The 12,605-nt window shown below is 53.2% G+C and overlaps 3 protein-coding genes across 3 annotated transcripts; 1 reads left to right on the forward strand and 2 right to left on the reverse strand.

Annotated features, from left to right (window-relative positions):
- Window positions 1-1,599: 1,599 nt before the first annotated feature.
- AYL99_01836 (hypothetical protein) lies at window positions 1,600-3,012 on the forward strand (the record flags this gene model as incomplete). Its single annotated transcript, XM_018833352.1, has 1 exon — window positions 1,600-3,012. The coding sequence occupies one exon, from the start codon at window positions 1,600-1,602 to the stop codon at window positions 3,010-3,012; it is 1,413 nt and encodes a 470-aa protein (XP_018695976.1).
- A 1,881-nt stretch (window positions 3,013-4,893) lies between these two features.
- On the reverse strand, window positions 4,894-7,623 carry AYL99_01837 (hypothetical protein; the record flags this gene model as incomplete). The annotated part of the gene is made up of 4 exons (XM_018833353.1): window positions 4,894-5,035; window positions 5,087-6,084; window positions 6,131-7,335; window positions 7,452-7,623. The coding sequence occupies 4 exons, from the start codon at window positions 7,621-7,623 to the stop codon at window positions 4,894-4,896; spliced, it is 2,517 nt and encodes an 838-aa protein (XP_018695977.1).
- A 3,542-nt stretch (window positions 7,624-11,165) lies between these two features.
- Window positions 11,166-12,293, reverse strand: AYL99_01838 (hypothetical protein; the record flags this gene model as incomplete). Its single annotated transcript, XM_018833354.1, has 1 exon — window positions 11,166-12,293. The coding sequence occupies one exon, from the start codon at window positions 12,291-12,293 to the stop codon at window positions 11,166-11,168; it is 1,128 nt and encodes a 375-aa protein (XP_018695978.1).
- Window positions 12,294-12,605: the final 312 nt, after the last annotated feature.

The following is a 12,605-nucleotide window of genomic DNA, read 5'->3' on the forward strand; positions in this document are numbered from 1 at the left end:
GCAGGGCGAGTTGTAGGTGTTGTCACTGTGTCTGTGTCTCTATTACAGCATTTGCTAGGACTACTTGTACCGGGTAGATTGGTGACCAGGTGCCCCAGTGACCCAGATAACTCCGGCTAGTAGGCTTCTCTGTCTCTCATATTATATTATGAGTATTGTCTCTCTGGCTCTGCCCTCCTGTCTCCCTCTCGCTTGTGTTTCTTCTTTGCCTACCAACCCGTCCTTCGCCCCCCCCCCTACCCCCATCCAAACTATTATGCCCTAGACCCTCCCTCCTTCGCCTCGTTTGATATACGCAGTAGACAATTAAATTCAATTGCCTTCGCCTCGCCGACACTGCGAGCTACTAGTGGCATCCTTTATCCTCGATTCAGCTAAACCACTCCCCAGGCTGAGCATCGGCCGTTGACCCCCCGATCCACTCGTTGCCTTGCCCAAAACTGAGCGGTACAGCTGCTCGTGTCAACCGCATCAGAAGAGGGGGTTTACGAGGACCACCAGGATCAAACTCTCCCCCCGTGTCAGTGACGCGTATTCTCGATCATTGCACATGCCTTGATTTCCTCTTCTCAGTCGATCGGAACCTTGTCTTTCCGTTCGTTTCGAGCCTCACCAGTCATGACATGCAGAGATCTGGAGGTGGCTGAGCTCTTTACCCCTGGTTTCAGGGATGGTTCGATCGGACACGAACACGGTATGACGAGATAGATGAACAAGTGAAAACATGGCTATGCCATTGAAGGCTCTACTTGTGTAGCTATTTTCTCTGTGCCGACAGAGTACTCCGTATGCCGTGCTGGATTGAACGAGTTTGGCTCGGGTCACCAGGGCCTCGAGGGGGCCCCGTGTCGCGTAACCGAGAGAGCCTTTTTCAGGGGCTTCAGAATACCAGTCGCGTGCCACAAAGTTAAAGTTACGAGAATGCGCATGAAGCAGGCATCCAAGCTTAGAGCTCTTTTCGTAGAGGTCCGAACCATGCTGAGCACTACGTAGTCATCTCCTTCATCGTCGAAATGAACTCGAGATGCTGCACGGACTTTGCGAAATCGTCGCTGTCGTCTGCCGTGTGAGAAGACACGCACCGAGCGAGTATGGGGTAGTTTGAGTGTACTCCGTACTCAGGAAGAACCTACAGCCGAGTACAATTTTTTGGCTGTATGAGCTGCCCAAAACTGGAATAAGATCAATGCATCGGCTGTCAGCGTCTGTCGGCCAGTCGCCTAAATCCGTAAGTCTCATTGTTGTGCTCATCCCCATCAGGCGTCCATCGGACAGATACCTTAGCAACCCAGCAGGTCGGCCATCTCCTCAGCTCTCCAGGAAATGCCTGCATTTCGGGGATCCAGACCCCAGATACCTGTACGAGGTACACCCCTCAGGTCAGCCTGGAAGGTGGAGTCTCAGCTCAATCACTGGACCAGGACGAATCCACCGTGCAGGTGATATCAGGCTGCCGAAAGCTGGGACTGAAACGTCTTGACGGCGGAGAGCGAGCCGTCTGTACAGAGTAAGGAAGGCTGTCTAGGTCCTTCGTCTCGCCGTGGAAACAAGATCGGTCCTCGACCAACCCCCTGTCGCCTGATCTGCACCCCATCCAACATGCCTCCAGTCGACCTCCACGCAGGGATAATAGGGGCGGGCATGGGCGGACTTGCGGCGGCTATTGCACTGCGTCGAGGAGGAGTCAAGGTCACGATTCTCGAGGCTGCAACCGAACTTGGCGAGATTGGCGCGGGGATCCAGATTTTCTCCAATATTTCAAAGTACATCATCCGCTGGGATGTCGACGAGATCATCGGCGAGAACCTGGTGCAGGTGGACGAAGTGCGGACGTGGGGGGTCAACGGGGAGGTGGTGACGAGAGTCGATCCGAAACGCGTCCAAAAGATCACTGGCTTCCCTCACCTGATCGCTCGTCGAGACCATCTACACGCGGGTCTTACAGAATCGGCGCGCCGACATGGAGTTGAGATTATTGTCGGAGCACGGGTGCAAGAGCTTGAGCATTCCGAAAAGTCGGCGACGGTCATCACGACGAAGGGCATCTCCTACACGTTCGATCTCGTGGTCGGGTGTGACGGCATCAAATCGACGATCCGACAACATCTCTTCCCAGATGTCAAGCCTCGTGCTCCATCCAAGGTTGCCGCCTACCGCGGAGTGCTAACTTATGAGGAGATCAAGACCAAGGCCCCCGAAGCGGCGTCGATATTGACCAACACCATGGACATGTGGACGGGGCCAAACGGCTATATAATGACCTACCCACTCTCTGGGGGGAAAGAGTTAAACGTCGTCACGTCGTTCTGCAAGGACTACTACGTTGAGAAGATGGAAGAGGTCGACATCGATGAATTCAGAGGATACTACAAGGATTACAGCCCAGCTATCCAGTCCATCATCAAATTGGTCAACTATACGCAACGATGGCCCCTCCTGGTGATGCCTCCAATGGACCGGTGGTCGAACGAGGCCAGAAACGTGGTATTGCTGGGCGACGCCGCGCATTGCATGCAGAACCATGTGGGACAGGGAGCAGCCACGGCGATCGAAGACGGCGTCTTCCTTGGGCGTGTGATGAGTGAAGTTGTGCGCGGGACGCTCACAGTCCCCGAGGCGGTGTCCATCTACGAGCAGAAACGCATACCCAGAGCATGGACCAAACAACAAGTATCTCTCGTTTCGGGCGAGTTGAACATGTGCTCCAGTGCGGAAGACCTGCGAAAGCGGAACGCATCGTCCTTGCCCGAAGTGCAGGGCCTCGAGAACGGCGAGGCCAGGAGTCAATTTCCGCCTCTTCCGCCAGAGTATCGATCGTGGCAGATGTTCGATTCACCAGAGAGCGTGCCTGGGATCTTCTACTATGATGCTGAAGGCGATGCCGATAACGCGGTATGTGAGCTCTTGCAGGCCAGGGATCGCGAGGCCGGAAAGGTAGATGAATTGACGATGGTAAGTCAGGCACTGAGGAAGAAGTGGTGGGCAGCCACCGAGTTCAACGGCATTGGGTGAAACATGTATATAAGAGGATTCAGGGTCGGCACAACAATGAGTGTGCTCTTACGAGGGATGACCTTTCTTGCCTTGAATGCTGGCTGTCAACTTGACCGACTCCTTACGTTGGAGCACATCTGGGCCGCATATCCAAGTAGTTACTGAAGGGTGAAATGGAACGCCAAACGCTCTTAAGGCTGCTGCTTAGGTTCATCGTCAAAAGGGCCTCATCCCCTACTTCATTGTGAACACGGCCACCATCGCTTAAAAGCACGACCAGAGTCCTAGCATCGGGAACCTTCTGGTCAGAGGACAATGGTCGGTTTTGAGCCACAAGCCACAGGATTGACCAGGCCCAATCTCTTGGACGGCACCAGAACAGTTCTGACGGCGAACCCTACGATTTCAACGGAGCCCGAAATCGTAGACCAGCGCTCAGGGGTGCCCTCTGCACTGTCATCAAAGAGGCCACGCAGGCATAAAGACAAGGGCCGAGCTCAGGCTGTACGCAACATAATAGAAGGAAGTCCCAGAAGAAAGCCAGAATAGACCTTCACCACCTCAAAGGAACAATGAGAGACATTCCATTGGCAATAACATACCACCTCGAGAATTGGGCAGTTGCGGCCCAATGGCCGAAGTGTATGCTGGCTCGCGGTTGCTTGTTGCATACATAGTAATTACGAGCAAAAGGGGGCCTAGCCTCGCCCCCAGATCAAGTACATACATACAAATAGACAGACAAACATTCATCCCCGTCACCATTATGCCGTGATGACGAGGCGTTAATAATGAATACGTACACACCAATGTATTGTGCACCTACGTGGGGGGAGCCTCTACGCTACTAAGCTATCGTATGTACCAAGTGACTTGGATTTTTTTTTCTTTTTCTTTTTCTTTTTTTGAATGCCGAATCGGAACCGATCGGAGAACAACAACCACATGAGAAAGTACCATACATACGAGGTGCAGAAAGGCAATAGGTATCCACTTCCGTGCTCTACATATGAGTACTACGCAGTAATACGTACTCGTATGTTCTGTGCGGTACGAGCAGAGCATAGATTGGTCCCACTTCCTAGGAATGAGAAGAAAAAAACCAACCTTTGCCGCATACAAATTTAACCACACCACCGACAAGGTTCCACATTCCAGTAGTACCTCAATACCTCCTACCACGCTGGGTGGTAATCGAGGAGCAGCAGCAGCATCAGTCGTGCAAGGAAAGAGAATACAGTCAAGGTGGTAATGGGCTGGATATCATTAATTAATTGCTGGTGATGTCCCATTTCTGCCTGGCTCTGCAATATCATGCAGAGCTCTGCTGTGCTCTGCGCAATTAAAACTCAGAATGTATCCTGATCCGGCGACACCACATCCGCCCATGTCACTAGTATACAGAGGTAAGAATGATCAAATCAAACAAACGGCCGTTTCTCAGTCCTAAGGGTTCAAATGTTGTAAAGAGATGAAGAGTCATGAGGCCAGAAATTCCTGCTGGCCGTGGTGGACGCTCAAGGCCATCCTTTTGTGTGAGCGAGAAACGTCATCAGTAAATGCAAAAAGTTGGAGTCTTGCATCTGTTAAGCGCACAAGGTATCAAGTGGAGGAGATTAGATTTGTATGTGGTTCGTGATGAGATCGAGTTGGAGTAGGTTGCGCGATAAGATGAATGGTGCTTGTCTTGGCCGCTCAAGGTCGTGGACGGGCCGTCGATCGTCGAGAGGGACAAAGTGTATCATGGAGGTGGGTTGCTGTAAATCGAGCCGATGGTGCAAAAGGACGAACCCGCCAAATTGGTGAACGCCGTAATTTTCTCTGAAGAAGGCCTCCGTTCGCCATGCAAGGTGTAAGAGAGGAGTAATTGTGCCGACACAGTTCACAAAGGAAAATGGTTTAGTATGCTGTTTCCATGCCCAATAGTGCCTGATCTGACACTTGTGGAATGCCCGTGACCGGATCCACATGCATCTCATCGACATATCCAACGAGAGCCTGAGCATGGAGTTTGAATGATTCACCCATGGTTTTCGAGATTCTGTGACAGATGTTAGCGTTGCCGGGTGGCTGCGTGCGAAACCTGACTTACCCCCAAACAACCACGCCATCCAACATAGACCCCCAGACTCGAGCAACAGTCGAGCTCAAACGCGATCCATTCGAATCGACGGCATCGTCGTCAAACAAGCCCCGAACTTTCATGTACATAGAAAGCTCCTCATCCGTAGCATCTTGGTCGTCGTGTTCGATTCGATAGAGCCATAGACTCAGAATGGTGATTAAATCCAAGCCGCAAAGAGGATGCTCAATGCTCCAATTGGTTGAGGAGGTCTTGGTTACCCAATTGATGCCCTGCATAGCAACAATCTCCATGCATTCGTAGCACTGCTCGATCACCTTGATCATCTCCTTGGTTCTTTTGACGGCATCTCGGGATAACGTCATGGCCCCTGCAATCTCGTACGAGTTGTGATAACGCAAGGCTTCTTGGACGTTCTTAAGGTCCACTTCGAGGAAAGCCCTGGTGTTTCGATACACAGCCATGGAGTTGAAGATCAGCGGGTGGCTCTTGTGCGGCGTGCTCAGGGGGACGACAATGGTTTCCGGTTCGCAAAGATCAAGGGACCTCTCCCACGTTTCCAACGCAATTCGAATCTTCCACTCAAGAACAACGTCCTGCAACGACTCAAAACTTCGCCGGAGGTTCCAAACCTCCAAAAAGAGTGCATTGATCATCACACGAGTTGCGAACGCGCTGTACCTGGCGGCGTCACCCTGGAACAGACTGTCGTGCGCTTCCCTGACCGTGATCGTGGGCGAAGCTGCAAAAATATCCTGCCAAGAATCCTCATCGCTTGGTTCAATGTTCCACAACGATTCTGACGACGGCAGAGGTAATGAATCGAACTCGTTGAAACTGATAGCAGGGGTGTGATTGTATGTCAAGGTCAACATTCCAAAAAAGATGTAGACGGCGTAGTAGGTTCTCCTGCATCCCTCCTCGTTGACCCATTCTGGGTGGGTCGGTGGACTGCCAGAACGCGCATCAATTCGTAGCTTGAGCTCGTATTTGTTACCGGCGACCATCTATAAAAGTTAGCTCGCGCTTACGACAAGATTTAGGAATACGTACGTTTGCGAGAAGGCTTTTGATGGAACACGCCCACTCTAGGCCTTGTGAGCCACCACTCCAGCTTTCGAAAACCATGTTGAGAAGCGTGCTCTGCATCGTCCAAAGTGGGCATTTTCGCGAGTCGAAATTATCTTTATTCTGGAGGAACTGGTTCACGAGCTTCTTAGACCCGTGATGAAGCAGATACGCTTGTTCCTGGTCGAAATTATAGAGCGCGCCGATGGAAAGGATGGCAAGGAGAAGAGCCGGTTCGGTTGTCTCGGGTCGGAAACTGACGGGGTGGAGGAAGGGTAGATGATGGTGGAACAGGTTGAAATAAGTGGTGAGGTAGAGGTTGACGGAGGGCAACGAGGGAAGGGATATGTCTCCGCCTAGTTGATTAGCAATCATGGCTCTCTCATCTTCGCTGTTAAACTGTGGAGCTTTGGGCAAAGAAAGGGGCTGGGCTGGGCCCGGCGACTTGCGATAGTTCACCGGCGAGACGGGACCTGTCATTGACGGAAAAGGCGAGAGCGCATTGGGCGTCGGTGTACCCGAGACCGGGAAGGCGTCGGTCAGACCATGGAACGCGGAGGGTAGAGAGGCGCTGAGGGAACTCGTGCGTTCCATAATGGGAGGAAGCTGCACTTGATGGGTTGGTAACGACCCCAGGTGGATGTACGGCGGCTGTGACAGGTTATCTTGCGACGACATGCTGGACATGGAATGCGCTTTGGGCAACGAGGGTCCCTGGGGCATGAAGCTGTCCCAGGGCATATGGGGGATGCTGTTGGCGCCACCGAGATAGTCGGACGATTCGAGGAGCGAGCTGCGATCTGGGGAGTAGCCGGGTATGGATCCTTCGCCGTTGTTCAGATGACCGTTCGCTGCTGCAGCCGCCTTGTGTTGGAAGTCTGTCATCAACATGGCGGCAGTTTCAAGGTCGAGCATACCATCGCTGCTTGCCTCTATCTGCTCCAACGTGCCAGGGTCGATGGTGATGGAGGGCTTGGACGGAGCGGGAGCCGTTGAGGGCGCCGCTTTCGTCCCTGCGCCTGCACCTTTATCTGTCCCTGTAGTTGTACTCGACTTCTTCTGCCTTCCCTCAGACTGCAGAGGTACACCGCCATCCTTCGCGTGTACGGTTCGGTCGTGGCGCAGGAGCAGATCTCGGCGGACGAAGGTGCTGCGACATTTCTGGCACTTGAAGGGACGCTCCTTGGTGTCTGTCGAGGGATAAAATGTTAGCAAACCGTTCAACAGGAGATGAATTGTTGATGGCGGGGTTGGTTTTCTGTTATTGCCCCACGTTGCAACAACCGAAAAAAAGTTGGTGACTTACGCGACCGCTCGTGTCGACTCCTATGCTCGCTCCGACTGAAGGCTCGGTTGCAGTACTGGCATTTGTACTTCTTTTCTGGCGCCGCCGCCGGCTTTTTGGGTGGGACGGTCGTCGTGGTCGCGGATGCGGCATTGGCAGGCTCAGCAGCGGTAGCAGCGTCAGCCTGGGCCATGGCGGATGTAAATTGAGGGTTAAAAGTCCTCCGACCAGGCGCAAGCCTTTGGCTCGAAAGTGAGTTGGTTCAGAGGGTTTGATGTCGCCGTGATCATTCCGTGTGGGATCAGCGCAGGCTCGAGTCGAGTTCGATTAGAGGGAAGAGGCGAGAAGGAGGGATTTGGGAAGGGTTGGTTGCAGCTGTGGGCTCCTCTCTGCAAGCAAGTTGCTGGCTGGGTCGCTGGGTTGGTTCGCGCGGTGACTTGAATGGCGAGACTCGATTGGTGAAGACCAGCAGTCAAAGTGGATCACGTGTGTATGCGTGAAGTCTGCTCTCGAGTATCAGCCGACCTGCAGCGACAAGCTGCAACGATGGCGACGGTGAGATTATGATACAAAAATCGACGAGGTAAGAGACGACGAAGGGGGTGTGTGTTAGTACAGCGCAGGCAGGGGAAGAGATGTGTGCGATGAAAAGAAATGAAAACGGAGGAGGGGCAAAAAGAGGGGAGGGGGAGGGCATGTCCTGGGGGGGGGGCGGCCTTCCCAGCTCAAGCAGAGATTCCAGGCGAGGGCCCAGGCATCTCCTCCAGCCCATAATCCCGCTCGGTGAGAACCCTGAAGCCCCTGAAAATTGCTACAGTGACCAGCTCATCACTGGCCGAGGGGCACCCGAACAAACCTGAACGGACCCGCGCCATTCCCAGCTGGCGGGTCTCCGTTCCCTCCTCCTTCTCCCTTCGAGTGCCACCCTTCGAGAAGAGAGCTCATCCATCCACCCAGTCTCCATACCCTCCTTCAACCACTTCCCCGGCAGCCTACGACGAAAACCCAGCAAACCGGCCTAGACTCTAACGTTAGGAAACTTAGCATGGCCTGTCTACACCTGTCATTTCTGGCGGAAGGCCACTTTCGAGATACCGGAGTGCTGGAAGCCAGCCCACTTCGAGGCCTCATCCCTGGCTCCGAGATACTGGGCAATTTGGGTCACAGAAGCCCAGAACGGATTCTACGAATGGCGGCCAAATCAGGAAGGGAAAGGAAAAGTGATGGTGAGTTGACCGTCCGCCGTGGCCCCGTCACGAGACACACACTCACACACGCATGCAGGCAAAACTGCCCAGTCCATGGATACAGAGAAGGCGCCCAAGATGCGCTCGTCATCACATCCGCGATTGCCATCCTGATGGCTGAGTCGATGAGTTGATGTGCCTCAGGCTTGGATGTGATTCCTCGGACCCCCAGCCACCTCACCTTCACCAGCCATCTCTCGAATCTCACGGCCACAAGCTTCGGACCGTACCCACGCTTGTGCCGTTGCCTATGCAGCGTGACGCCCAAAAACGATGCTCCCACTCACAACCCTTCCGACACCCACGCTGTTTCTCCCATTGGAGAGCATGCGATCCAATTGATTGCTTATGGCGGTCCGTAACGGTGAACACAGGTGGCCACCTGACCGAATCAAGGACTGGCATTGTTGCTCCGCAAGATTAAAGCAATCGTGGCACCAAGTAAAAAAAAGTGGAAAGAGAACAAAATGTCGGATCGTCAGCACTTAGAATCTCGCCTTGGCTCCTGTTCCTGCATTTTCCCATGCACCTTGGAGCTCCTTGATCTCATGGGGGGAGGCGGTCTTCAATCAAGACGTGGAGCTCGCTAGCAAGGTCGGTTCGCAGGATATCCCGTCTGACCCTCTCTGCCAGCGACCAGCTGAGAAGATTGCCACGGTCAGACAGCCATCCCTTTTCACTGACGTGGCGGGACTAGGAAGCATCACCCCTCCTTCCGCGCCCTGGTTCGAGGCAATTCCCATACTCCCGAGTCCCCATCCTCGTGGACAAACCCAGTCTGGTGGACCTGGGTGGGTAACATGGGCGGGATTCAGAGGGGAATAACTCGACCGCCCATAAAGAAGATTAACAGCAACTTCTCCTGACAGGATAGCAACGAGTCAATCTGTTCCAAACGAGTCATACCTACATAAGCTTTGGAGAGGTTTTCTGCGCGCTCCCGAACATCGACCAGGTTTCGAACAAGCCAGATGCTTGTGGAACGGAGGTAATGAAATCATTCCAAAGTCAATCGGACAGCATCCAGCTCTTTGCTCCGCGAGACGAGTCAGCCTGGACTTGGGTAGAGCCCCGCGAGGGGAACCCCTCCCTGACAATCTGGCTTGACCCAGCATCTGATGAGGTTGCCGGTCACTCCCTCTCTTATCACGCCATATCTCATCTTTAGGCGATCTAACTGGTGGCATTGCAAGAGACGGTGAACACATTTCGAACAATGCATTTCCGGACTCCCCTCCCCGCCAGCTAAAGAGCCTTGAAAGCCAAAAACTGCCGGCATATTTGCCAATCGTGGCTTCGAGCAGTTCCGTGTGGGCGGTCCAAGTTGCAAGGGGACAGCCCACCGAGCAGTTTGCTACCATTCAAGCCAGGGCTGGCAAAGCTCTCAGAGCCCCATCACCACCAGTAGCCAGAGCGGACACCGCCTCTTTCGCGCCCGCCGGGATACCCACAAGCCGTCAAAGCTACCAGAGCTCTCCACCCACCCACTTTTCTTCTGGAGACTGCAGACAATTTCCGTTTGTGTTGCATCGGTCGTCGCGTTCGCTGTTTTCCAAACCCCCCCTGGTGCCTTAGTCACTGAGATTCGAGAAACTCCACGGAACCACGACACTCCCTCATTTGGCAGTCAATTTCGCACCGCCAAGTTTGCAACCCTTGAGAAACCGAGGGGCTTGGAGGGGCATGACTGCGTCGGCTTGCGCCGAAGTTTTTTGTTCTCCTTGCTCTGAAACAAGCTTCCAGAAGGAAAGCAGTCATTATCTACTTGAAACATCCATCAAGCTTGCAAGAAGAAAGACAAGAAAAAGACAAAGTATCCAGGCTGCGTCAACAAGTGCCTGGCATCGTGAGGTGGAAAGCTCGATCTTCTCCTCGGAGGGGCATGCCGATACCAGTTGCTTGACCGCATTGACTTGGAGGCCCCCTGATCAGCCGATTGAACAAAACCTTGTCCCAAAACATGGCGAGTCAAATACTATTATTACTGCCTGCTTGTCATGGTCAACAAGAACGGTAGGTAGTCCATACATGGAACTCTTACGTTGAGTCTGTCGATTTGTCTCATTGGATACAAGCCAAACTGAAAACGCATCTTTCCAGCCGAACCGGGTTCACATCTGGCACCCTGACGGCATACCGTTGGTGTTCACATTCACCAGGGTCGGCCGGCAGTAGTCGTGGATACTCCAGTATCGATTTACGGTGTCCGGTCGATATCAGCTAAAGATCTACGGTTTTATCGTTTCGAAAGAGCTACTCAATCGGCGTGGAAGCGTCACCTGATTGTAGGGCGGCGGCCACCAAGGCGGCAGCAATGAAGTGAGTTGGCGATTCCTGTCTTAATGGAAATATGCTAAGCCAGTGCTCCGTATCTATTCCCTACGTGTTCTGTTGAGCCGTCATTACCCTGGCCCATTGCTTGCTCTTTGTTTGATTGTTTGGTTGTTTTTATTCATCTGAAACACATCATATCGTCCGTCTTGTAGTGTCAATGCCCAAGGTTGACACCCCTCTTCAGCCTTTCCACAAGGGCCTCCAACTCGGCGTTGCGATCCTCCAGCGTCGCTACCTCCTTCTGCAGTACCTCCTTCTCTGACCTCAGCTGCTGAACTTTGGTCGCCATTTTCTCGCGATGTCTGAGACTGTCTTCAAACATGGTCTCAACGCGACTGAGCAGCACATCGCCTCCTATTGCGCCACTAGCACTATTGCTAGGCGCCGTCATGGATCGAGCACGCAACTCGGTATTTACCTTCTCAAGCTCCAGAACACGTTGCTCCATTGCGGCTGACCGAGCTTGTTGCCACAGATCATCTGAGTCGGACCGTGAGAGTCTCTGTGGAATGGGTGTGATGGCCCCACCGCTCAAGATGGACCGTCTGTCTTGTGGTTGCGACGTTTGCACTCTTCCCGACCATGTCGCTCTGGCAAGCTTCCCTCTCAACATCAATACGTTTTCCAGGTCTTCGTCTCTCAATTTCCTCATGGCGGCATGTCCTCGCTTTTCTTCAGCGAGCAAATGCCGTACTTTAATCAGATTGGAGAGGTCTTCGTTTCTCAGGGACAGCAGATCAGCATGATTCTTGAGGATGGTTTGATTCTCGCGTTCAAGCTCGGTGATGCGAGTTTGGAGTTGGTTGTAGTCCCTGGACATGATTGTGGGGTGAGACCGTTCGACGTCAGCCACGCGGAGGAGGATGGAGCGCAGGAGATCCGACATAGGACCGGCCGTCTCGATCGGAGGAGCTGGTTCGCTGACCAGCTGCTCCTCCGGTTCGTGGGAAAGCTTCAGTCCCATCACAGTCGGTGTTTTGAGATCCATGTCGTCTGGCGTCGAGGTATCTTCGGCAAGCGTGGCGTGCGAGTCGTCTGTCACCACAGATACACTGCGTTTTCTTTGCATCTCCAGGTTCTGGTGGACTTGACGGTGCTGTTTCGACGCGACGAGGAAATGCTCTCGTGAATTCAAGGCCAATGCTCGCTTCTTGGGCTGCCAGAGGGGCATGTCCTCCAGGTTGAATTGGACATCCTGCTTCTCGTCTTGGTATGAAGATAAGATGCTGTCATTGTCATTCTCGCTGTAGTTGGTCTCTGGACTTGACGTAGATGCGGCCATGGACGCGACAGATATGGCGAGAGAATGGCTCGAGGACGAGCGGGTGATGTGACTGGGCGACCACATTGTCCTTAGGGTTTGTGATGGAGAATTACTGGGCCTTGAAGGACCCAAGCAATAGAAGCAACAAAGGTATATATATTTGGGTCGGTGTATGTCGATGTCTCGTGTAAAGAGATAGTTATCAAGTAAAGATGCAATGGCAAGAAGAAAAAGAAAAAGGGAAGCAAAGGTATGACGAGAGTCGGTCCAGATCATCCGACGTCCTGTCGCGCCTTTTAAGGCTTCGAGACGATGGTATTCCAGAGCCCT

The sequence above is a fragment of the Fonsecaea erecta genome (assembly GCF_001651985.1).
Source record: "Fonsecaea erecta strain CBS 125763 chromosome Unknown Scaff2, whole genome shotgun sequence".
NCBI lineage: Eukaryota > Fungi > Ascomycota > Eurotiomycetes > Chaetothyriales > Herpotrichiellaceae > Fonsecaea > Fonsecaea erecta.